The 25667-nt window shown below is 49.1% G+C and overlaps 7 protein-coding genes across 7 annotated transcripts; 4 read left to right on the top strand and 3 right to left on the bottom strand.

The window, feature by feature from the left end:
- Positions 1-5374: 5374 nt before the first annotated feature.
- Positions 5375-7417, top strand: NECHADRAFT_86403 (uncharacterized protein; the record flags this gene model as incomplete). Its single annotated transcript, XM_003043180.1, has 7 exons — positions 5375-5447; positions 5542-6281; positions 6332-6386; positions 6436-6792; positions 7168-7213; positions 7243-7264; positions 7409-7417. The coding sequence occupies 7 exons, from the start codon at positions 5375-5377 to the stop codon at positions 7415-7417; spliced, it is 1302 nt and encodes a 433-aa protein (XP_003043226.1).
- Positions 7418-10921: 3504 nt separating this feature from the next.
- Positions 10922-12802, top strand: NECHADRAFT_86402 (uncharacterized protein; the record flags this gene model as incomplete). Its single annotated transcript, XM_003043179.1, has 1 exon — positions 10922-12802. One exon carries the CDS (start codon positions 10922-10924, stop codon positions 12800-12802), a length of 1881 nt encoding a protein of 626 aa, XP_003043225.1.
- Positions 12803-13368: 566 nt separating this feature from the next.
- On the top strand, positions 13369-14247 carry NECHADRAFT_122895 (uncharacterized protein; the record flags this gene model as incomplete). The annotated part of the gene is made up of 2 exons (XM_003043178.1): positions 13369-13774; positions 13832-14247. 2 exons carry the CDS (start codon positions 13369-13371, stop codon positions 14245-14247), a joined length of 822 nt encoding a protein of 273 aa, XP_003043224.1.
- A 2245-nt stretch (positions 14248-16492) lies between these two features.
- Positions 16493-18355, bottom strand: NECHADRAFT_51435 (uncharacterized protein; the record flags this gene model as incomplete). Its single annotated transcript, XM_003043077.1, has 8 exons — positions 16493-16684; positions 16739-16973; positions 17027-17193; positions 17245-17508; positions 17562-17820; positions 17874-17998; positions 18053-18146; positions 18201-18355. The coding sequence occupies 8 exons, from the start codon at positions 18353-18355 to the stop codon at positions 16493-16495; spliced, it is 1491 nt and encodes a 496-aa protein (XP_003043123.1).
- An 861-nt stretch (positions 18356-19216) lies between these two features.
- On the bottom strand, positions 19217-20613 carry NECHADRAFT_51557 (uncharacterized protein; the record flags this gene model as incomplete). The annotated part of the gene is made up of 4 exons (XM_003043076.1): positions 19217-19440; positions 19513-19643; positions 19695-20391; positions 20460-20613. The coding sequence occupies 4 exons, from the start codon at positions 20611-20613 to the stop codon at positions 19217-19219; spliced, it is 1206 nt and encodes a 401-aa protein (XP_003043122.1).
- Positions 20614-21132: 519 nt separating this feature from the next.
- NECHADRAFT_51314 (uncharacterized protein) lies at positions 21133-22928 on the top strand (the record flags this gene model as incomplete). The annotated part of the gene is made up of 4 exons (XM_003043177.1): positions 21133-21184; positions 21237-22122; positions 22170-22485; positions 22539-22928. 4 exons carry the CDS (start codon positions 21133-21135, stop codon positions 22926-22928), a joined length of 1644 nt encoding a protein of 547 aa, XP_003043223.1.
- Positions 22929-22988: 60 nt separating this feature from the next.
- Positions 22989-24828, bottom strand: NECHADRAFT_51378 (uncharacterized protein; the record flags this gene model as incomplete). Its single annotated transcript, XM_003043075.1, has 3 exons — positions 22989-23717; positions 23764-24306; positions 24352-24828. The coding sequence occupies 3 exons, from the start codon at positions 24826-24828 to the stop codon at positions 22989-22991; spliced, it is 1749 nt and encodes a 582-aa protein (XP_003043121.1).
- Positions 24829-25667: the final 839 nt, after the last annotated feature.

Here is a 25667-nt window from a genome sequence, read left to right as displayed (position 1 = left end):
GAAGAAGTGTCGGACTATATCTTTATCTTTGTAGCGAAGCGCGCCGGTCTTGTTTTGATAGCTGATAGATTAACAAGGTTTCCATAAAACATCATCGATAGCTTTAATGGCGCACTCGAATTGTATACAATGCCCTAATACTAATACATATTATGTCTTTTAAACAAATTTTGCTTACGGATGGTAGTGTCATGGGAAGATCAGCTAGCAAAACCTGGGCACCATTGATGAACAATGTGTTGGTCCAGGGCAACTCGTGCTTGTACTCGGGAGTATTGAAGGTCCCGAGAAGCCTACATGTGAGAGTCTGATCCTTAGGAGACCTGTACTCCACCAACCACCTGGATAGGGCGAATAAATGCTTCTGAATGACGGTGTTGGCAAGGCCAAGGAGAGCGTGAGAGTGACGGAGAATCCCTCGGGCACTAGCGCGATGTTTTTGTTTACACTGACTTGTCCACAGTTCGTGGAGTTTTGCTGACTTGGTTTCTTTGGAGGCCTGAATGATGCTTTCAACTGAGAGTAGAATGGAGAGCACTGATGCCACCATGTTTTTGTCTGTTGAAGAGGAGGTGGCAAATTAGGACTCTTGTGGCTTCAGCTCGGCTGTCGGCTTGGTTGTTGACGCTTGCAAACGCGTATCTAGTGGGAGGAGTGGGGCACCTCTCAACAAGTTGGATCAGCAACATGTTTTGAGAAGGCTTCACGGAACACAAAACTGGCGAGAGGCAATCTTTCTTTATCCCTAGGCCCGGAACTCTCGAGAAGGGCTTTACCCACCATGCTTTTATTCAGGTCAACAGCCAGTGGAACGTGTTGCGTGTCTCTCTCAGGATCCGGGGTTTACGGGGTTAGTTGTAAGCATGGGTACACGATTGCCCCCCATCGCTTGTTATTAGGGACGGTGCTCTTTGCAAAAGCTGGGGGGTCATGGCTTCACGCTTATCGTTTGAGTTGAGCATTTCATTGGTCATGGCTTCCACCACCCATTTCTTCTTTTCGGTGTCCATGTTATCTGCGTTGAAAATGTCAAATTCCAAAATGAGATAATGGCGCATTGGTTTAAAGAAAACTCTGGCTTGCTTAGAAAAGTCTCCCTGCTTCACCAGAAGCCCAAGTTACGAGACGGACGTTTATCATAGCACTTCCTAACTAGAGAGCTGGATCGCCTACAGCGCTAATCTGGACCTTCTCATGCGGGGAGCTCCGAGCAGAGAGAGAGGCAGAGTAGATCAAGTCGGCGACCATGCAAATGTTGTCCAAGCCCGTGGCTGGCTGAGTCTCGACCGACGCCAAGACGAGCGGCCTAGCCGAGCTGGTGCGCCCACAGGTGGCGATCAGCTGCGCCGTTGTCTGCCGAGGCTGGAGGACTGCATGCCCCGTCGCGCTATCGACGCACCATGCTGGGGCTATTGGGCAGGCGTGACAGGGTAGTTTTTGCATGGTGTGCTGTTGATACAACCTGATGTGATGTTCATCCGTGCTGACGCGGACACAAGGAAACACTCTTGTGCTTCTGATTGAGTGTCTCGGTGTGTGAAGAAACTTAGATCGAAAGAGAGGAGTCATAGAAGAGGTACATCGCCTTGGGACACGATGATTAAATAATCGCTCAGCAAGTATTTACGGAGATGAGTTAAAGAGGGGCTATTTTACAAGTATTAAGCCAAGAAACTGCTTGTTACCCATGCGGTAATTATTTGCAAAACTGTTGTCATTGTCGATGTGCTCAATAGATCCTTTGGCCCGCGAGAAGAAAAGTCACTGCCTTTTCCACTTTCCTTTCGGAGCAGTAGCCTACTCTATCCCATACCACATTGCATCCAGATGAGCAAACCCTGAATGATCCTTAAAGTGGTAGCACCAGTACCCAACCAAGTGCCAGCATCTGGTTGATACAGGATGGCCATCTTACCGTGTCGCAGGTCTTAGCCTTTCACTCCTTCTCTGCTTCTCTTAGAGTGCTGCGCACGCCAACAGAGTCTACAAACTTATCCCTATTCCACCGCTTGACTAAGGCAAGCTTGACCTCTGTCCATCGCTCCTCTTGGCCTGCCCATTGGCCTAATGCGTATAAAAGCCGTACAGGATCGTTGTGTGGCCGAGGTATTTTGTGATGTTTGGCCAAGTAGCATCTCGGGTCTAGGTAAAATTTGACTGATTTCTTTTGGTGCCTCCTCAGGAAGAGGCCGACCCATCAACATCTCGTAATTCGAACCAACAGGACTACGAGTTGAAAGTGAAGGCTAGGCGCTTGCTGCTGTTGGCTGCTCGTGGGTGTTTGGACCATTACCGCCCTCAACACCTCCAAGTGCTAGGAAGTATCCTCTATAGGAAGTTATAAATCTCTAGGAACTGCGGAAGGTCTAGTAACCGAGAGAGAGAGAGCGACAGTAGTAGGGGTTTTGAAGAGTGGTAACAGAATGGCTAAGTGCAGCAAACTCCTCAATGTGGCAGCTTTTCAGAGTCAACTGTAGACCAGTCATTCTCACCTTGGATTTTGGTGCCTCTCCAGATATGAGAACTAGGTGGTAGATAGATTAAAAGTTGCCGACAATGATGTGAAAGCTCTTACAAGCACCCCCCTCGCATTTGCCATGTACAAGCTCTGAGCCGTTGGAGTAGTAGACCTCGAGGCCACTGACAAGATCTCCCTTGACCCAAACGGCTGCCTCACTTGGGACCTCCGTCTTGACTTAGTCCTGTGACGGCTGAGAGAGCTTGCCAGGGTTGAGAATGGAGCCCGGCAGTCTGATCTGTCCATGCAGTTTTACAGCCACTGCAGCAACTTGGGAGCTTCATCCATCTTGCCTAGAATGACGGGATTCTTAGAGTTGAGACTGAACTAGGCATCATTTTCTTGAATGGTTTGTAAAGTGACGACTGAGCGTGGTTGGCCATAGAATTCTCTTGGGCAATGACGGGAAGGCTCTTACAGCAAGGAGCCGAGTCAAGATTCGACACCTCACAAAGTTTTCTTCCCATCGATAATTCTTTGTGAGCATGGGAAAGGTCGTGATTAGGTCGCGTTAGCCTTGGAGAAAACAGACAAATAATTGGTCTACATTGAACAATAAAATCTAGAATATTGCAAGTTCCCAGTGTGAGGTCACTCAGATCCCAGATGGCAGATTTTAGTTCTTCGCTATCTTCAAATTCAGACTTGGGGGTGTTTTTGCCTCGTCAGTAATTGGATCCCAGCGAGTATGGCGGCATGAATTTACATCATAGACTTCGTTGGAATGGGAGCCAACAGGGAAAACTGCTTGCAATTCTGTATAATTCTTGTTGATGATGCTATGTGTTACTACCCTGAGAACTTGGTCACGCTTCTAAAAGAAGTTATTAGCTACCTACAATGATAGAAAACATAATTATTGAAGCATGTCGGCATTAAACCCAGGGTCGAAAAAGCTCATGAGCAGGGTGGTTTATCATCTTGACGTGAACCAAGGAGGTGATGTTGACTCCCTTGAACTTGTCGCTGTTGATAAGCTGGCCATTTACTGTCCTGCCTACATTGGGTTGATAAACTTGATAACGAGAGAGAAATGCTTTGGGCATCCACAACAGACAGAAAAAAAACCATTCTTCGCACAGTGCATCATCGCCTGCACCTCTTCCCAGGATTCACTCGGCTGCCCGCTGGCACATTCCTTAGCCGTAGATGTAATCGTATGTGGCGTTATGCTAAGTTCAGCTCGCGTCCCGCGGTTTCAGCTGAGGCCAATGGAAAAGCAGCATGAGTCATTGATCAGCGATCTTCCCAGGTTCGCATCACGTAAGTGTCTCAGGGAGTAATAGCCCAGCCTTGCTTGACTCCCCTGCAGCCGGATTTGATACATAGCGGATCGAGATCAAGACATGCACTGGGTATCCTCAAAAAGCTGTTGGCGGCCGCTTTTATTCTCACTGGCGACAACCTGAGACAAAGAAGTCAACAATTCACTGGAAAATTATCGACGCGAGGAAATCCTTACTAGTGAAGATCTCCGTCGCGCTTCAGACGTTTTAGCTAAGCCTGGCTACTCTAACTAAATGTTTGTTAGGTATCATCTGAAAATAGCCTGCCTTAGATGCTGCCATATGTCTGCTGGGAGTGTGGAAGGACGCGGGCTCTCCCAGCATTACCTTTCATAGGCTGGTCTTCTGACGACCGTTTGAACCAGCTCACGACTTCGCGTTTCATCGGTCTACCTATAGATATACCGTAAGTCTCTTCCGCAAGTTTCTTCCTTGAACGAAAAGAGCATTGTAGGAATCATGCTAGCCAAAAAATCAATCCCCTAGCTCCTTACGCATGGGCGAGCCGTTGGAGTTCTACCCCGAAGACTGCTTCATTCCACCCAGCCTCCAGCATGAAATCAGAAAGGGCGATCCAGGTGAAGCGCTAAATTCAAGGAGTAAGGGTATTAATGGAGAGATTTAGACTCAAAAAATCTCTAGATAAAACGGAAGAGTAAAAGGAGCTTCTTGAAAACCATGAGAAAGCGATAACTTAGGAATAGGTCAAGCTTGCCACCAAAACTCGAAGGAGGAAGGACGTAGTCGTGGATCAGTTCGCACAGAATCTGACGAAAGAAAAGCTGTATGGCGAGGACTAGCAGATTCGACAGAAGGGTCGCTGGGTGAGATTTCCTCTCTGTGGCCCAGATGACGCTGAGAACGACTAGGTCAGCCTGATCCTGCTCCATCGTATGGACTGGTTACGACATAACACATTCGGCAACCAATTACATGCTCACCCGTTGATTTGAGAAAAGCTCCTGAAAGCTGAACCTCTCTGCGGATAACCCCCGAAGCGCTGGCCGCGAGTGAGCAGGAGAATAGTTCAGAAGCCCCCAAAACCACTTCATCCACGACGACTTACCCATACGATAAAATCAATGCACTCGATGATGCTCCTAAGACCACATCTACCCAGCTCAAGGCTTCATACACTCACGAGTGGAAGTGAATGCCATCGGTAAGTATTCGCATTCACCTATTCTTCGAAGTGTTCCTGACAGCGGCCTTAAGCAAGACTACTCTCTTCAAAGTCGATCTTAGGATCAAACCGCGACGACAATAGTGCCATGATACCTCTTCCAACCCCGGATAGCAAATGGCGACAGGAGAAGAGAAGAACAATGGCGTAAGCATGTACTCCGATGGTCAAACGATTGTGAGGAAACAAGGACTTCGGTGTTGAAGACTGCGCAACAGTGTCAGATTTTAGCGTTTCTGATATTATCCACAAATAATGACGAGACTTGACCAGGAATATCAAATCGAAATGACACACCCCGGAGTCCTGTCAGATCAGCACAGGTCCCAGTAGACCAAGGCAGACTTGGCTTGCGTGTCACCAAATCATGCCTAATCTGACTTGAAAATGGTCCAAACCGCCCCATATACGTCTGCCAATTATCCTCGCAAGACTTGTTCGCATTATTCCGACGATGGAGGTGATACCGGTTCATCTAACAGACCAGCCAAATCCTGTCGACAGGCTTCGCTCCCGGACATTTTTTATTGTGCCAAATAAGCTTGACAATGAAGTTCTCAGAGATGCGCTGGATAAACTCATCAGGAATCATTGGCGGAAGCTTGGGGCGCGACTCGTCTCATCTCCCTCAACGAAGCTCCTAGAGTATCATGTTCCGTCCTCGTTTGATGAGAACTACGTGCTCTTCAACTGGTCTTCAACAGCCAATGCTGAATCTATTCGCAAAGTCGAGGAGCTATCTTCTTTCCTCTCGCCTAGCCAGAATATCTCTTTCTTGCCATCCATGGATGTCATCGACAAGCTCTTTCGACCAGCAGACTGGCCCTTTGAGCGAAAGAACGAGCCGCCCGATGCACCCCTCCTATACGTTCATTTAACCATCTTTAGTGATGCCTCAGTCGTGGCCATGAGCTGTCCGCATGTATTGGCCGATCAATTTGGAGTGGCCAGTATCGTGAAAGCCTGGCTTAAAGTCGCTCGGAGAGAAGCGCCGCCTGACATGCTGGGCTATCGCGATGATGTGCTCCCACCGGGACACCCAATTTTTGATTACATCGATAAAGAGTCCAGAAAGGGTATGATGCGTGCCAGAGGGAAAAGAGACCAGACTGCAGTAATGGCTGGTATTGTCCTTGACCTCGTGAAAGCTAGGGAGGAAGAATCTCACATCGCTTTTGTTCCCGCCCAACTGGTAGAGAGATTACGAAAGAGAACGTCCAAGGTTTTGGCAGAGAAGAATGAATCGGTGCCAGATATTAGTAATGGGGATATCCTTACTGCCATCTTTACCAAGGTAAGCTGTCCGTCTTGGAGACATGACACCTCTTTCTAAGTGGTACCCAGATGACTCGACATGATCGATCGGAGTATTCTCTGAACCTCTCCCAAACCGTCAACCGTAAGTCTCACCTACCCTTTTTGAAATTTCCCCATTAAACAGTTCCCAGTACGGGGCCGTGTTCCAGGACTGTGGGACGATGATGGCGACCGATTCATCCACAACGCCCTGCATTACGCCACGTCAAATCTCAAGATTAGTGCATCTACCCCGTTGCACGAGATAGCTCTTAGTAATCGTCAAGCTATCAATAAGGCTCTGGAGCGGTCTGAGATCGAAGTCGGGTTGGCGGCGTTGCGAGATGTGTCCAAGCGGAGACAGGTCATGCTTATTTGCGAGCCATTCGAAAAGCTGTACAGCGTCTCAAACTGGTGCGGCGCATGGAAAGGCATCGAATTTTCCGCAGCGGAGAAAGAGCCGCAAGTGAAAAGGGAGCATGCCTGGGATATGCTTGTACTTGGTCAAAGTAAGCTCGCCAAATCGCCCACACGATGTAAGTTGGCCCCATCTCTCCGAAATACCGAAGCTGATCGGCAATAGACCGGGTGAGCATCATGTGCAAGACCAAAGAGGGGTTCTGGTGTGATTTTGCGGCTCCGTTAAAGATAATTGCAAGGATAAAGGAACATTTGGCGAAGGACCCATTGTTGGAGAGGCTCTGAAGAAATGCCTAGCGAAGGGTCCCCAGTCAGGAACGATAAGGCAGTCGAATGCCGGCTCCATACGGGAATCGGGCTTCGGTCGGCAGTTGAGAAGGGAGGCTGAGTGGACTTTATGTGGCATGATTTTGCGAATCTTTTGCTGCTTTTGATCGTTGAACTCACCTGTCCATGTTATCAAGAACCCCGAATCTCATCCCTCCGACGAAAGAGGACATTCGTGATCCGGTATGTTTTTAGCCTACATGAAACAATAGGAATGGTGAGCATCACTCAAGTGTAGGTAATTGAGGAGATGCCCCGGAGCTGAATATGCCACACAGTAGGTAGTAAGGCGGAAATTTCTACCCCAATCTACACCTAGTTACTACTAAAGGTTGTGACCTCTGTATAGTATGTACTGTAACTTGGCATATAATCCAGACTATCTGAAGAAAGGGGAATAAGGCCAGTTACTACAGTAGAGACAAGCCTAGGCGGGCTTCCCCTGCCGAAGGACAACAGCCATGTGATTGCGGAAGCGTTGCGCTTCCGTTATTGAACAATATCCCCAGCTTAGCGATAGGTCATATTCTACATGTTGACAAATGTGAGTAAAAGTGACAACTATGCTCTCGATCACACCACTTGGGAATCGGGTCCGCAGCCGCTTCCGCCGGAACACCTGTTGAACCGCACACAGCACGGCCTTGAGGTTCCGCGCAGTGGCCTGATCCGGCGGCATAGGTAAACGGAACCGAGTAGAAACTTTTACTCTACGGAGCCGTATACGGTTCTGAGAAGATTCCGCATGTTTATTCCGCCGGTATAGCGACCCCGATTATTGCGGCAGCGAAGTCGAGGTTGGGATGTAAAACATTCCTGTGAGCGCCTCCGCGGCGGACGCGCAAAGATGCATTGCAGTGCGTTTCCGCTGTGGAATCGTGTTTCTGCAAATAGCGTCAACGACCGAAGCTGTTCAATCATGATGCGCAGTGATGAAACTGGATGGATGTAGTGAGGTGTGAACTGGTGATCATATCGTGCTGGACAAGCGTGAATCCTCGCCTGATAGCCTCTGAGCCTATGTTCCTGACTGGAAGTCTATGTTCACGTGCACCATCTTAGAACAGTTCATTTCGGAAAAGGTCTTTGTAGCCAGCAGCAGCGCTCAAAGCAGATCAGGCCATTCAGATCCAAGAAGACCATGGACCCGATTCTTTGAAGGTATACTGGTCCTTGCTGGCCGATGGAACAGCGGTCAACCAGAACGTGGCTCCGCTCTCAAACAGGAAGGTATTCCGAAAGCACATGTTGATGCGGACGCGGCGGATCACGATCGGGATCCAGAGCGGCTTGAACGCACTTCACCATTATAGAATTCGGAGGTTCTGTTCAACCTATCTGGGACTTGCATCGCTTCCGCAACTCTGTCAACAAGCAGGTGACAAAGTGAATAGAGTTTCTTCCTTATCACAACCTTATCCTGACGGAGCCGCATCGGTCGTGATGCCGAATCACGTCCGCCCCGGGTCCGCGTCGGCATTCCAAACGGAGCCGGTCCGGCCCCACGCCGGATCCGCATCCGATTGCATCATCGGATCCGCAAGTGAATTCTGAACGGAAGCGAAATGTTGTCAATTCCAACGTAGAGAAAGCATTCCGTCTCTCAAAGTCTATTCGATGCGTGAATGTTATACACTGCATTCAGCTCCGGAGCCGCATTTTGGACTTCATGTTGCGGAACCAACGGTTCAAGTTGACGGTTCCGCTCCCAGACCGAATGGCATGATTGGGTCGGCCCCGAAATCTACTGTGAGAAAGAGAAAGGAGGATCGTTCTCAACCTTAAGTGGTTCTTGGATATTGCTACTTCATATGACCTATGGATCTAACAGTAGAGACTATTGTCCCTGTCCAAACCGTTTATCTATCAACAAATTCCAACAGCACGCTGATAGTGGTTAATCACTCCCCCGTCGGCTGGACTGAACAATGGCTTTCAAAATGAAACTTGAGGTCCGCCGTGTTCCTAACTATCCAGTTAGCTCTGGTTCATTGCAACGATACTGGTATACATCAGCTGTCTCCTTGGGGTTTCAATGTGAATACCGCTCTCATAGGAGACTAAGGTATTAACAAGCTTAGAAAACCACCCTTGGACGCAATATGATGACTTCAACGTTAACTTCACATCATTACGACTGTGATTATAATTTCTTAGAGTCTAAAATCATAATCACAGCGCTGATTAAGATTCCTGGGACCTTCCCACCAAGCGTCTGAGAAAACAGAGCTGTTGCTGAGACTGTAACCATTGTGTTCAAAGATAATGTGTGCCAACGAAAGTTTAGTAATTCGCCGAGATATTATATTCAAGCTCTAACTAACATCTTCCTTCCCATATTCTTCTATTACTTCTCTTATTTCTTATACGGAGGTTAGAATAGTTAAAATACCTGTAAGAGGCTAGACCTTTTATAATAATATAGCTAAATATAATTCTTTTATTATTATAGAAGTTTAAAAAGGCTATTATATTAATATTATATTAAAATATTATAATATATTAAAGATCTATTCTTTATTATAGTTATAGCCTGGCTCTCAATGGATTAACTAAGCTCGAAGATTGCTGAAACAATAATAATGTTACGTGAGAGGGATTGTCCCCAATATTATTTATGGCATGAGAAATATATCCATCATGCTACAATGTGATATTTTCCTAGACGAACAGAACATACCCGTGCACAGGTTGAAGAAAACGCTAGCTTCGTCGTTTTGAATGCAACTTCACGCTCCGTCTGCGAGTCATCACATAATGACGAGTCCTAATACCGAAAAATCAATTGATAGCAATTAAGACTATCTTGAGGAAAGGGCTCCGGAGGCTCACCTTTCCCTTTTAACCCTCTTTCAAAGACGATTAGGGTGAGGCTCTCGCGAGGTCTTGGCCCCTTTTCTAGGTATCTATAAGCAGAGAAATTACCCTGCAGCTCAGAGTTGTTCAGCAAACTCTGCCTCTAACTCAATATGAGCCAAGGTTTCTTATACTAGCCTATGGTAAATCCGTGGATTACTGACCCTAGCTATGGAGCAACTTCGCGTTAGAGGAAATATATGTTAAGTTCTGGTGGTATGCACTGATAAAAGAACCAGAAGAAATCACACGTGACAAATGATATAACCCAGTTTGCATGCAGTACCTGTTGAGAGGCACCTTTCAATTTTACCGCACCGGCTTAACGATGCTTCCGCAGCGGTATATGTATCACATTTACGGCGGCAGAGCAATTGAGGCATCGTTAATTGATCTCAGCCTCACATAGTATTCTAACCCCACTCGAATTACTCTCGAAATAAGGCTAGTGAGTTTGTCAAGGAATCGTCACGATCCCAAGAACGTGGCTACACACTTACAGTACTAGCAATAGCGTCCTTACCAAAGTACCTTTGGAAGTGTGTGGTGCATTGTTAGAGTCGAGGCACTCAACTAGGCAGCAACGCCCATTTGTGGAACCAAGTCACCGTGAAGTTCTGAACAACAAGCGCCACGCATCACTAGCTGAGTGTCTGAGCGCTTCATTTCCATTTCCACCAGGCTGCAGTTCACATAGCTCGGATAGTTTCACGGAGACGTGACCACTGTGTCATCAAAGCTGAATTTGAATGGCCAGTTTTCACCATCTACTAAAAGTGTAAATCTCTCATTCATTCTAGTGTTACATAGGGCTGAGATTTGAAGTTTTGATCGTCGACGCACAACGATGCGACAAAACTAGGCATCACCTCAATAGTCTCTTGGGGGCGGCTGACGTGAGGATTTGAGACATCCATTACGTCATGATGAAGATGGATCAAGGAATATCCCAAGATTATTTCTTACCATGTCTTCGGCTTTCGAATCAATCTGCATCAACAACAAATTATATCGCATTCTTTTGCATCAAACACCATGGTCAAGATACTGCCACCTCCTAAGCCCGATATTCCGGAGCCGGAGTCTGGAATGGCTCTCTCCCTCTTCCCATCGGGTCACTACTTGTGGCTAGACGACTATGAGTACTATGACCAGCTAGGCCGTAATCCTCTCCAACAGGCAAAGCTATGGCTCATCGCCGACCCGGATGAGCGGGTGGCCAAGCTTGAAGAGGTGCTTGAGAACTACCCGAAGCAAGTTCATAGGCGGAATATGCTATATGACGCCGCAAAGCGCGGTGACGAGGCCTTGGTTCGACGCTTCGTGGCCACGGGCTTGAAGGTACACCCAGATATCCCAGAGGGACCCCAATCGGAGGAGGAGGCTCAGGCCGATCAAGACGCGAGAGAAAATGGGTCCATCCCGGATAAGGATGACCCTTCGACGACCCCAGTTCATGTTGCAGCCCTCTGCGGCCATGTAGGATGTCTTGATATCCTCTTGGAACAAGGAAAGACTGATGTGGATGTCCGCGACAAGTCTGGACGCACCCCACTCATCTTGGGCGCGAAACATCCAGAGGTGGTCAGATACCTCCTCGGCAAGGGAGCCGACCCAACCGCAAGGGCAAACTCTGAGTGTGGGAACGGAAACGCACTTGAGTTTGCAGCTGATAACGCTGCAATCGAAAGTGTGAAACTGCTTCTGGAACATCCCATCCACAGCTCGACAAAGAAGAGGAAGAGCACTACTGATGAAGAGCCGGAAGAGTGGGTCACTCCACTGGCCATCAAAGCGGCTGCAAAGGCACCCAATGGTTTTGACACGCTCAAACTTCTACTTGAGCATGGCGCTTATCCGTTAGAGGCACGAGATGTCAGGACAAAGGGCGAATTGTTATCAAAGGAACAACGGGAAGCGATTGTGGAGGCCATCCCAGAAGCAGCAATGGCTGGCTCTGTCGAGGCTCTTAAGCTACTCCTCGGCTACCAGTATCCAACCGACCTTGATGGAGAGATTCTCCCCTTTGACATTTCCGAAGACCTCCACAAGCCGTTTGTTTACGGAGCGTACGGGGCCATGGAAAACAACAGCCCCGACAAGTTCGAGTTCATCAACAGCTTTGGCATCACTGAACACGAGACAATGTCCCTTGACAAGCTTCCCAAAGGCCAAACCCTCAACCTTCAGCATCTACTTGGTCAAGCTGCAGGGGCGGGGTCTATTGACAGCGTTCGGCTGATGATAGAACGCTATGGCGCTGACCCCAACAAGCACCGCATGCCGCCAGGTATGAAGCCCCTGTACTTGGCTGCAGCCAACGATAAGCCCGAAATGGTCAAGTTTCTCCTTGAAAGCCACGGCGCCGATGTTCACGCGGGGAATGGAAGATACGCGACAGGACCGACGGCGCTATGGATCGCCGTGATCCTCAAGTCTATGGAGTCTGTCCGTCTTCTCCTCCAGCACGGTGGCCCGGTGGATCACATCGACGAGGCGATCCGCAATGTGTCAGGCCCAATGACTGTCGTGCTCAAAGCCGACCGTGAAGACACTGGCTCTGCGTCCTCGGTGCGACTTGAGACCGAAGAGACGGCAAAATCATATCTCGAAAAGTTCAAGGGGAACTTCCAGAACCTCAACCCACCATTCGTTCTCTTAGAGATCCGACCCGAGGACAAAGAATGGATTGAGAAGCTGCAGGCAAGAAGATCAGCTGAGGAGCTGGCCGAGTCTGGAGAAAATGCAAGGGAGCTGGATGAGAAGTCGGGAACCAAAGATGACGAGCTGAGTGAAGACGATCCCCGGAAGCTTTCGGCACCATTTCCAACCATTGCTGAGAGAGACGATGAGCTGCTGAACGATGATGATCTCATCCCAAAGTTTGTACCTTTCTTGATACCAGCGGGACAGTAGGAGTCCGAGCGGTTGCGACTGGACGAGACATGCCTACAAATAAAAAGCTATTTTCCTTTACCAATGATGACTGCTTTCACCCACATCTGGAGAAGCTGATGATCAACTGGTCGCTTTCAGTGCTATGAACGGTTGGAAGTATGAAGTTGACAGAATCGTCTCACAATGCTTGCTTGTTCGATTCTTCTGTGCAGGCAATTCGCTGCTGCATGAAAAAGGAAAACGGTCTGCATTTAATAGAATCGCGTTTAAACTAAATAGCATAGTCGGCAGCTTGCGTAATTTGGTCATATTACACCCTTGCAAGTGGTCCCTGCTCAGCGCGTCCTTTTCGTTCCATCAATCGTATGGCTGTTTGGAGTTTGGGTCAAGTTTCGAGTTGATGGAATAAACAATTGGTTCACCATGCTGAAACAACAAGGCCGATCCTTTATTAAATTCTCTGTGGATATAGGAGAAGTAATCACATTCGTTGCTGATCGCCATAAAACAATGGCCTCTCGCCGACCGTGGCTTTCGCTATGGAGCTGAAGTGTTCTATTTCTTGACTAGCGACACGATTATTTATGATGAAGTTTGCGTTTTACCTCGCTGCCCCTGCCCTCGCAGTAAATGCGTTGACGACGGGCCCCCTTCGCCGCGCCAGTGGCCAACCGACGTCAACTTTCTGTGGTACCCCAAACGAATTCGAGGTTATCTCTGGCAGTCCGTGGATCGTGTTTTCCATGAACTACAACTATCAATCCATTGACGGTTCTTGCTGTACCGGATACTATGACATTTCGGGATCTGGAGATGCTCAGCAGATCCACTGGAGTAGCATCTGGGACATCAGCGCTTCGACAAACCCGGATCTGGTGAAGGGGTATTCCTTCGTTGGCCTCACTCAGGGCCTCCAGACAAGACTCAGCGACATTGGAAGTATCCCGACTACGTATGAGTGGACTGTTTCAAACTCTACTGCCTACAAAGGTACTTCTGACTTCTAAGATCAGGACATGTGAGGCATCAGCTAATTTCCTGCACTAGGCAACGTCGTGTATGATTTCATGACTTCTGACACCAAGGGCGATGAGACATCGAGTGCAGCGCAAGAACTCATGCTCTGGGTCAAGTACGAGGGTGGACAAGTACCAATCGGCTTCGACAAGGGCCCCGTTGCGACCATCAACAACCTCTATGGAAAGAATGGCTGGAAGCTGTACCAGGGCCTCAACACTGACACTGGCATTACTGTTTCTTCTCTGCTGGCCCCCGAGAATGACCAATTCGGCAACTTGGATGGGGGATCTTTCACGGGAGACATCAAGGACTGGCTCTTGGCTCTTTCGAAGCAGGGCGTGTTTAGTGAGAGCACTTATGTCAACGTGGGCAATGCTGGTATGGAACCGTTCTGGGGAACTGTCACTTTTGACAACACGCTGTCGCTGAGGATCAACTTGTAGGGAAGCTTGTTGTGGCGTGCTCAGAGTCAGGCTGTAATGCTATCACTACCGTTCTCGCTGGCACGAGAAGCCTTTCCGGGATGATGGTTCAAATCTTTGGCACTTGAAGAGTGCCACTATCCACGTTGCTTCTGATTTCTCATCAAACATAAAAACGCCCGGTCCGTCACACCTCTTAGTTGTCAGATCATGCCCGACCAAGCTCAGGTAGCAACGCTCAGATCACTTGCTGACCTGCATATCGTGCGTTGCATTGCCAACACCACTCCTTGGTCAAGGATCATTGCCCTTCAGCCAGTCACGCGACTAGGGCTGCAGAGAAAAGAATGGAGAAATGATTCTGCAGTGAAATAAAACCTGAATTGCGCAACTTTTTCTTTCTTCCTCTTCCTCTTCCGGACATATCTGACCTCAGACGCCTGCCTCTGGTCTCGCCAGTCGAAAGGCCAGCCGCTAACACACAGTATCAATGGGTATGCTTATGATTTTACTGTAAGTCTGGTATGGTCTCTTTCACTTTCCCTGTCAATGATGAAATCGAATCAATTACTTCCATGGCTATGAACTCCTGTCATGATTCAGACACATTCCGACTATCAATCTGAGACACCCCTTCATATTATTTGCTCGTCAATCTTCGAAGGAGAACACTGACGGTTCAAATTAGGTCTTGTCGGCGTGAAAAGCTAGAGATTTGTTCTCACTTTAGACTGGTGCTACGGTTGCGTCTCGTACTCTTGTCATGTCATGTCCATTACGTTGGGTAATTGGTGAAAGTTATCGTCAATTATTAGCCATGAATTGAAACAAAAAGTTATTCATTTAATAGCGCCTCTTAAAAATTCTGTATTATCACCACTGCAACGAGTTCACTGCTACCACAACGAGTCCTGCTACAGCGACTACCCATAATTCAACACTTTGGCCTCGTCTAACACCATTGAAGTTCTCAGTTATGGTGGTAGCTTTGGCATCAGTCTGACTGACCTCTATGCCACTCATTGCTGTTGACGTCTGATTATCCGTCGATGTACTGGTCACATGCCCTGCGACGTAGCAACCAACAGTCGCGAGGGTGTCGTTTAGCCACACTTCCCCATATGCTACCACTTTCCTGGCCCTGAACCATCGATTGGAACAGTACGCAGCATTCTCGGCATCTTGGGAATTATGCTCGGCCCACCACGGTGCCAAAGGACCAGTATTCAGACGAGAAAACCGACGGCCCTAACTCGGAGGGAGGTCGATACGTTAACACCACGGACGCCTGCCGAAACTCGGCCTCTGTCTATATCGGAGTTCTCTTTAATAATCGCGACTTTCTAGCCATGGCAAGCCGGATGGAGCAACGGGGTGAGCACGTCATTGACTTGGAGCATTTCGAGTGTCAACCACATCGTGTCGCGTACACGCTCAACTTTACCTTTGTCAACAACATCCGCAGCATCCAAGTCCTCGAAGAAGAGTTCCTGGAACGCGTCCCATGGCCAATGTTCTCTGCAAACAGTCACTGTCAGCAACATACAAAGAGATAACTTCTGGGTATATCAAGCGTTGGTCGATCTTGTGGGGCTGCACTTCTGGGGGCAAATCTGGATGCCAGTCCGGGGCCAAGGACAGGTGACGACAACGATGCTGAGCTACTCCTCTTTGGTTGGCGCGCAAAAACGTATTTTAAGCGGTGGAGTATCCGAAACTCGGCTTCCGACAAGGCATCGTGGATATCGTGAGGAACGTCTCCATCTCTCTGCTTGGTGACCCAACCCTGCACATCCACGATACAAATCGCGGTCTATGCGAAACTATCTAAGTGCCGTTTTCGAGGATACTGTGTACGACAAGGAATGCGTCACTTGATCAAGCCGCGACGCAGTCGACGTTCGGGGCTCATCCACTAGGCGAAGAGCTGGAGAAGCTGCCGTTGAAGTTTGGTGAGCTTTCGGACCACGGCATGTGGGTTTCGGCACAGAGGGTCAAGTCATCGGACTTGTGAGAGGGCGATGCGAGAGAAGACTCGCTTAAGAAAGGAAAATTAGTTGCGATCTCCTCAATCCCCCGTCACTACCTAGCTTAAAGTGATAGGTCTGGACCGGCCGTAAGTGACTACACCGCACAACACAAGGTACAAGCCAGTAGATGGCCGTGGCCTTTCCTCTCGATGCCCGCTAGATTTTGGTAGAATGCAATATATTGACTTTGCTTAAGTAGATTGCAAGATTTCAGATGCTAAGTACGTATCCGAACACTAATAAACATATCGGAAGTTGAGGTTGCGACGGTCCGTCTTGTCAGAAATCTCAAGTTGGTCCGGAGGCAGAGTGATGGTCGTCTGCTGAAGCTTGTCTCGGCGTTTATTCTCCGCGATCAGCGTGAAACGCAGCACCAACATCGTCAATGTTGAGATGCCAAAGCAAATAGTTGTAGCAAGGAAGCCACTCTGAGATGGAGTTAGTGATGCGTACTCCTGCATCGGGAATGGATTGTAACTCACAGCGTACTCTGGGGCTTCACGTGGGAAGAAGAGGAAAGGCCCAATAATGTTACCAGCGGCGTAGCAGAAAAACATCATGGCTGATGCAACACTCTTCTTGGTAAAGCCCGCGACGTTGGAAGCAATCAGCGAGAGGGAGATGGGGAAGCCGGCAGCAAAGGCTACGAAGAGCCACAGGCCGAGGAGTCGACTTCCTTGGTTAGGACCGAATCGAACCAAGATTGAGCCCGTCAAACTAAGTCCAGGTTAGCTCGAGGTATTTGTGAGCAAGACAGGGTCTGTACTAACCTGATGAGACTAAGAGCTGCTCCAGCGATGGTTCTATAGCCATCGAAGCGACTACAAAGGTAACTCGAACTAATGGCAAAGAAGGCAAGGATAGCACCCATGGGCATATTCAACAGATAGACCTGAAATCGAGTGAACCCAAAGCCAGCCATGACCAGACTGCTGAACTATTAAGGCGTCAGAGATATTTACTTCACACCTTGGACTGCTCTACTCACCGTGGTGTGGGCACCGTTTGGAATGCTAAAGGTCAGCTGATAGACCATCAGCAGCAACACGTTGGGATCCTGGACAACCTCGCGGACTTGGTCCCACTTGAAATGGTTGTCCTTCATGCCGGTTTGGTTGCTGCGGATTCGATCGACGGCTTGGACTCGCTGTTGTTCATTGAGGAAGCGTGCTTTGTCGGGCGTGTCCGGGAGGAAGATGAGAAGGACGACTGCCCAGACGAGGGTGATGAGACCAAAGATAATGAAGAGCCACTGCACGTTGAGTATTAGATGTGAAACAATAGAGAACTGGGAGTCTTCCATACCCTCCATGCGTCAAGGCTGCCACCGATATGAGCGATTCCGTACGCCAACAGCCCTCCAAACATGGTAGCAATGGCATTACCAAGGAACCAGATGCCGTGTCTGAGGGGCTGCTCCTCTCTCTTGTACCACATTCCGGTGATCAAAGAGAATCCAGGCGATATGGATGCTTCTGCGGCACCGAGAAAGAAGCGAGCAATGACAAGGCCCTTGAAGTCCTGTACTGCGGCGTGGCAGATCAAGACGACAGCCCAGACAAAGCTAGGCATCAGGTGAGCTTTTTGTTCATTGTATTATAGTTTGAACCGACTAACCTTGTACCGGCCAAATATTTACCCAGTGGCAAGCGAACCATCAAGAATGAAGCCGGGTAGCTGAAAGCCAGGTAACCAAAGTAAAAGACGCTGCTGCTCCAGCTGTATCTTGATCCGACCAAGTCCTAATGTTGTTAGCTGACTCAAGTTGGAAAACTTGACATGGTAACTTTACTCACCAGGTCATCGATAATTCCCATGATGGAAGAAAAGTTCAGCGATTGCTTGTCTAGGAACTGAAGTGTATACGAAACGAGGAGCAGTGGCATCAGGCTAATGGCTCTCGTCAATATGCGAACCTCAAAATTCACGATACTCAGGACTTACCATAAGTCAATTCTCCTCAAAAGATGCTTCCCTTGGCGGTTTCCCGTCCCCTCCTCTGCAACCTCAAGAGAACCCTGAAGGCTGAGCATCTCGCCGACCTTGGGAGTTGACTCCTCGGGGTGATACATGGTCTTGTCTGTCTTGTCTTGATCCATTCTCAGTTTGAAAAGTGATAATTATTCGTGTCAGTAGTGATGTTGAAGTGTCTGCTGAGATTGCCACTCTGGAAGACAGAGACTCGCTTGGTTAAGTAGGAGAAGCTGTATCTGCTGAATGGAGACCGAGCGTGACAATGGCCTGTTACTTTATCAATAGCTCCATAGAGCGGCCCAGCCGTTCTCCTCCCCCGCAATCTATAACAAGGGGTATTATCTCGTTCACCGGCGTCGTCGTCAATTCTGGACGTCAAACTTTGCCTCCCGTGATAACGTGCCGCGTCGTTAGCTTCCGCGGAGCAGTAACGAGTCCAACATGATTGGCTACATCGGCAAATGATGGTTTGCTCTAGAGCGTCCGAGCAACGGGTGCGCTAACTCGATTCGAAGGGCGATGCCTATTGGCCATGTCGGCAACGAAAAGCCACCGTCCGAGTCGTGCCCTGGAACCTGAATCATCGAGTGGGAGTGGGTGGCTGATATGCTTCCCGTTCCCCGGATCCGAGATGATGGATTGATATCTCGAACGTGGGGTAATTGGGTTTTGATTACATTCTTGGAGATAACGACGTAATCTCAAGTGGAGATGAGGGCATCTGGATTACCAGAGTTGCCCATGTGGGAAAGTAATAGCGGCGGGCGAGATAACGAGTGAGGAAGTCAGTTGTTGTTGACACGCCGGAACCCGGATCCGAATATGACTGCCAAGATTACAAGTTTTGCCAAAACGAGTCAAGCGAGACGACACATCGATCAAGGAAAGAATGCCAGCTTAATGCAAGCCGGCCTAATGCAACCATTATGAGGGATATCCAATGTCTTGGCAATTATGTACATTACTCTAATATGCAGTTTCACATGCTACAATCTGTCTATGATCGGCTCCACGTCCCGACGAAACTCATCCCAAGCTTTTACTGACAGCTCCGGCCCCAGAAGTACTTCGCAAGCTGTTGCGGCTAGACCTTTGCCGCAGTCTAGAGCGCTATTTAATGCCTCCTTTGTGCCAGCTGCAGCAGCAAACTCTGGTGTGTGAGGCTGGATTAGAGGGTCCTCAGTCCCTATCGAAAACATGGGATGGATGCCTGGTACCAGGTAGGTGACGTTGCCTGGAAGTGTCAGTGAACTGAGACTCGGTGAAGTTCATCTCGACTTACCCATGTCTGTGGAAGCTCCCATTGGCGGTTTCCCTGAATCATCCAGGTATTCTCTGCCAAATGCCTTCATGTGTCTCGTAAACTCTGCAGAGATGGCCGTGTTGGGGCAGAGCTCCATGTAGTCTTTGTCTCTGCACCAAAGTCAGCAAATGTGCATTCAATAAGCTCAAACAGATACTTACGAATGCCAGTCGCACTCCAACGCGCAGCCAGTCCCTACCGCTCCAGCCTTGAAACACGCCTCCACCTTGCGTGATAGATCTTGGATGCTCTCGACGGTGCTCTCCCTCAGATAGTACTCGAGACTTGTAGTATCTGGGATGATGTTTGGCTCAGCACCTCCTGCTCTGATGACACCATGCACCCGTGCTGAAGGAGGCAACTGCTGTCGCAAAAGGGAAATGTTGACATAAGACGATACCACAGCATCCAGGGCATTCTTCCCATGCCATGGGCTCATTCCCGCGTGAGCATTCTGGCCCTTGAACGTCACCTCCAACTGCCTCCGCGCACTCGACTTGGCCGCCGAGATACCATCCACCTTCTTTGTTCCCTCAGGTGAAAGACGTCCTGTGGGGTGCGCCATGAGACACGCATCAACGCCTTGATAAGCTCCAGCTTCGATAAGACGGATCTTGCCTCCGCCTCCTTCTTCAGCTGGAGTTCCCAAGAGTCGCACCCTTCCCTTGAGCTTTCCATGACGAAGAACTTCAGCTGTTGCGAGGAATGCAGCAATGGAGCTTGTTGCTATCAAGTTGTGTCCACAGGCATGGCCAAGACCAGGAAGAGCGTCGTATTCAGCATTGAACACGACCAGTTTTCCCCCTTGACCAAACTCAACTTCAAAGGATGTCTCGAGACCATATGCATGTCTCGTTACTTTGAAGTCAAGATTTTGCAAAAGATCGCAGATGTTGTCATGGGCCTGGAATTCTTCAAAGTTGAACTCTGGATTTTCATGGATCTGGAGCTAGGTGTTAGTCTTGTAAGTAGCGGTGGGTCAGTGACAAATACCTTTTTACATATTGAAGCCAAGTCGTCGGTATGAGTCTCGATCGACTTGGAAATTGTGTCGTAGATTTGCTCTGTTGAAAGGATCATCATGGTGTGTTGCTGCTCAATAGATCGAAGATTGGAAAAGCACGATATCTCATCATTATTAACATCGTGACTTTCACAATGCAATACTTTTATATAACGCATCTACTTCATCATCAGGCCATAGCGGCATCTCAACACCAACCAAGGTTTCACGACCTGAATCGCGTGGAGCTCACAGCAGGGGACACACCGAGTCGGCTGAACCGCCCAATCAAAAACTTTAATCAGGCGGTCTGTGTTGCATCTCCACTCTTTATTGACAAGCTAAATTGCCGAGGCGGCCACTCACGAGCTTTCGGGCTGTCGCTCCGTGGCTTGGGGCGGTTGAAGCTATTCCCAATTTTGAATGCCGAGCCAAGACACTCGCCACCGCGCTTGAGCTCCGCGAATACTTATCCGCGCATCTTGCCGAGCTGACCAGTAGGCATCCTTTGCAGCCTTTTAAAGTTATCTGTGCCTTGCCGAGCTGTCCATTTACAATCTCCAATTTCCTCCTTCTTACACTCCACGACTCATCAAATGCCGAACGAGGTCCCATCACCGAATCGCCGAACGGCGCGATCAAAGAACGGTAAGCAAAAGTTGCCTCGTTATCCAATTTATGAAACTAACGGCAGACACAGGCTGCGTAACCTGTCGGATCCGAAAAGTCAAGTGCGACGAGCGACGGCCCGTCTGTGAGAGATGTGCCAACAGCCCCATGAAGTGTGAGTGGCTGGAGCCCGGAAAGTCTCTGAGCCTGAGGAGGTCGCGGGGGTCCAATAGTGCGTCTAGTCCTGGGAGCTGCCGTACCTCTCCTCGACCGTTGGCGCCTTCACAGCCAGCCACGCCTCGTGATAGTCCATCCTCCAAGAGCAGCGGTATGCAGCATGCCACGACACCATCACGATCGAACGAAGATGCCTCGAGTCATAGCCCGGAAAACAGCAACCGACAGCCTCGGTCGAATCTGTCCACGAACCATGCTCCTCTTGCCAACTCCCTACAGCTCAGCGCCGACGATGAGGCTGCGTTTCTATACATCCCAGAGTCGATGATGGTGTTGTGTTATGGAAAACTTTGGAAATGGAGCTGCTTCTCGTACATCTACACGCACATTGCAAGCCAATATTCCGGTGTAATGAGGAGTATGATTGCCGTCGCAAGCATGGAATTACGTGCTCAACAAGTGCTTCAGGCTCAAGAGAGCGATAATTCGGCCAAATCACTTGAAGCAGCTCATCGCCTTGGGGCCGCGGCCGCAGCGCATTACAGTCTAGCTCTACAGGACTTGTCATCTCTACTACATCTTATTTGCCATTCCGAGGGTCGAGACGACGATATAAATGCGCTGTTTACCATGTGGTTCCTCATTTTACGGTACGAGGCCTACGACTCGGAGAGTACCGGAGCGTCTCTGGTTCATCTGGAAGGCATTCGGTCATTCTTGAGGCCGTATCTGGATGGCGACGAATATGTGGGTGGTAAAAGGCTCCCAAGCTTGTCACAAACGATGCTACTATACACACTGTAGGGTTTCGTCTCCAAGGTACAAGCCGAGACTGATGGGTCCTCAGATACCTGGATGCGGATTCTGCTACCGGAAACGTGCACGGCGGCCAGCTTTGCATGGACTTTTCATCCCGAGAAGCCTCAGACTACATCTCCCACGAACGCTTGTTCCTAAGCGGACGATCCATCCTTCCTAAAATATGGGGAGAAGACTACCCGGTTACCGAAATTCTCGATGATTTGGAAAACTACCGACCGCTGCGGTTATACCACCTGTGCCAGGGTGCAAAGCTGGAGCTCCTGAGACTAGCAAGATCAGCAGCAGGTCCCGACAATGTCAGTCTGCAGAGACTTTGGCGGCATATCCAGAGCTTTGGTGATGTAAGCAGTAACTAAAAGCACAAAAAGAAAGATAGCTGACTGATACAATCAAGGAATTCACTGATATCTTGCTCTTGGCCAGACAAGTCGCTAACTCTGGAGGTAAACGACTCATGTGGACAGTCTACTCAGCCTTCTTGGATTTTCACGCTCTACAAGTCCTCTACTCGTGTCTACACGTAGATCAAGAGTCTCAATCACGGATGGACTCATCACTCACCCAAATTCTAAGAATCGCATCCAAGGCCCTCAGAGAGGATCCAAGACAAGCATACCGCTTGATATGGTCATTGTCAGTGGCTCTCTGCAAGACTCAAGGGCATCCTGATCATCCATGGCTATCAGCGCAACTCGCAAAGGCACGAGTGTTGTTGCCAAACTTTGGGGTTCCTGGGTTGATACTTGGACAGTGTGATGGACTTCAAGGTGATCATGTGCAATGACCTACAAGTGTAACGGATGACATCATATCATAAGCGAGAGAACAAACAAGCCTACTTAATCTAAACACTCTGCTGAGGTCCTGTCTTTTCCAAACTCACATAGACATACTTCGGCGACCTCGTCAGAGTAACACTCTCATCGTGCCCTCTCAACTCTGGCTTAACAGTGTTCATCTTGAACTCCCAGAAGATCATGGTGAAGAAAATCCGCAGCTCCATGTACGCCAACTTCTTTCCAAAGCAACTCCGAGGACCGAGACCAAAGGCTTGAGCTGGTCCGCTGTTGGGATCAAACACGGTCTCTTCTTCTCCAGAGTCAGTCTTTTGGGTTCTGAGCCAGCGCTCGGGGAGGAATTCTCTTATGTTGGACTCGTCAAAGGCTGGGATCTTTTCCATGCTCGCTTTGGAATTGGCTGATCGTTTACTATAGTCGACCTCGATTCTTGGTGTCAGGATACCCGGTCCGCAAGCCATCAAGCCTACATTCGTGCCCTTTGGAATATGAACGCCAAGAATTTGAGTGTCAACCATGGCTTGGCGGAAAGTGATGGCACCAGGACGTGCATGTCTAAGACACTCCTCAATGACAGCGTCAAGATAAGCGATGTGCTGGTTCTTGGTGATCTCGGCAATTGTTGGGACACGGTTCTCGGCCGCTGCTTCGGGGTATGCTTCGTAGAGAGCCTTTCGGAGAAGGGATTGCACACGCTGGTCTTCAGTCATGTACTTGCATGACCAGCGTAGAGCAGATGAGGTGGTGTCGTGGCCTCCCACTAGGTATCCGAGGAGCTGTACAATATTAGCACAGATATCAATGTTGTAGAGCCTAGCTTACCTCGCTCAGGATAACTTGAGAGTAATAGTTTGGCTTCCGACCCTCCTTCTCAGCAATTACATCTTCTCGGGCCAGCATATTATCCAAGGCGCATCGCTGTGGATGTTCAGACTCCCTCCGCTCAACACTCTTTGCAATCTCACGGTTCCTAAGCCTATCCCGACCTGCTGCAGCTCGTCTCATCATCGGGGAAAGATTCCGGTACAGAAAGTGACCTAGCCTTGGCAGGGGCGACCTAACAGCAACGGCGATACTGTCTGCCAATATCGTAAAGGCTCCAATTTCATCGTCAATGGGCACGTGTTTGAACTCGAAAACATCATCTTGTCCGCCTGGGCTTGATGCACTCTCAAGCTCTCTGATTTGCTTGGCAACCTGAGAATGTTCGAGGCCGAGACCAAACGAAGCAGCCATGACGATGTCAAGGGCGGCATTGTGGATATCTTTACCCACGTCAAACGGTCGTCCGTTGGAGAAACGGGCCTTGCTATTCCAGAGATCCACGAGAAGAGAAAACTTGTCGTAAATCTCAGGGGAAGAAACCTAGAAAAGTCAGAACAGTCGTGAATCGGGGGACCTGCTGCTAACATCTTGCAAAAAATTGACCGACATCAAGTCTCGAACAAGTTCCTTGTTCTTCTTGAACTGAGGGTTCGAAGAGCGCATCGTTATGTGATGGCTCGGAGCGACGCCCTCAAAAGCATAGATGGTCTCATCAGCTCTGTCAAACTCCTTCAGACGACGCGTCGCGATGTCCACAGCCTCCCAGTGATCGGCCACAAACACCCACGGCAGACCAAAAGGACGGATAAAGACCTGGACCAGAGGCGACTGGTGCTTGATGATCTGGGTTACCCACCACTCCCTGCGGTCTGTGGCGGCTCTGAACTCGGGAAGGTCGCCAAAGATGGAGTTTGCTGCTTCGACGTTGTGCGGGATGCCCGGGATGGGCTTGGGACGAGCGAGTCGTAGAAGGATGAGGAACAAGCCGATGAAGACGGCGCAAACAGCCAAACCCAGGCCTGGCGGCGCTTGGCGGAACAGGTCAATTGTGTTCTGCAGCATCTTGGATGTGTCAAAACGCGGTGGAGATGACGAAACAGATAGAGGTCAACCTCGTTTATATGTGGCTGGTCCTTTGTTCATCATCTGCCACGTAGTAATCAAACCCCGATGAGTGGCTGCATCACCAGCGACTGGGCTTGATCATCTCATTGGTCTGCCAGCAATGGTGGAGGGAACATCCCAGCCCGGTTTAGTTAAAAGTGGCTAACGTAAGATAAGCAGTAGAGTCAATTTGGGGTGCATTCCGCGATGAGTAGATCAACTCCCTTATTTATCCGTATTGAGCCGTCTTACCAACCCTCAGAGTCCGAGGCCGATACGGTGATACGCCTAAAGTTCCGCTGAGGGATCATATTTATAAATAAATGAGGTCGAAAAAAATACGGGTATGGCTCCCATGCAAAACTGCAGCAAATAGATGGGGACGATTCCTGTGTAGGTAAGCTTTTTGCGACCCCGAAGGGGGAGGGAAAGGGTCAAGACACCATTCAGTCGCCGAAGTATGAGTTGGCGGGGATCATGACCTGTCCTATAATACTCATTTAATGGGTAGCTTGGTCTCAACCATATGAGCATGGCCGTTGTGTTAGGGAAGCTGTGCTGTCATCTTTCCATCACTCGCTGAGATTCCGAGAGGCGGGTGATACTTGGCAGTAAGCAGAGAAAAAGAATCATGTATTACCTCGTGCAACAAATGACAATTTGTTACAGCAAAAAGATCAGTCGCTCTCTCGGCTCATAGGTACAGTGGAATATCGAAGCTGGCCGGATGGTGGTCAACTTCGTTAGTACATCTCCAGGTACCACCCAGGCAGGAAGAGCCATCAACAACAGACCAA

This window comes from Fusarium vanettenii (assembly GCF_000151355.1).
Source record: "Fusarium vanettenii 77-13-4 chromosome 11 genomic scaffold NECHAsca_30_chr11_1_0, whole genome shotgun sequence".
NCBI lineage: Eukaryota > Fungi > Ascomycota > Sordariomycetes > Hypocreales > Nectriaceae > Fusarium > Fusarium vanettenii.
Note: the sequence above shows the minus strand (reverse complement) of the source record. Positions and strands in the feature narration are given on the sequence as shown.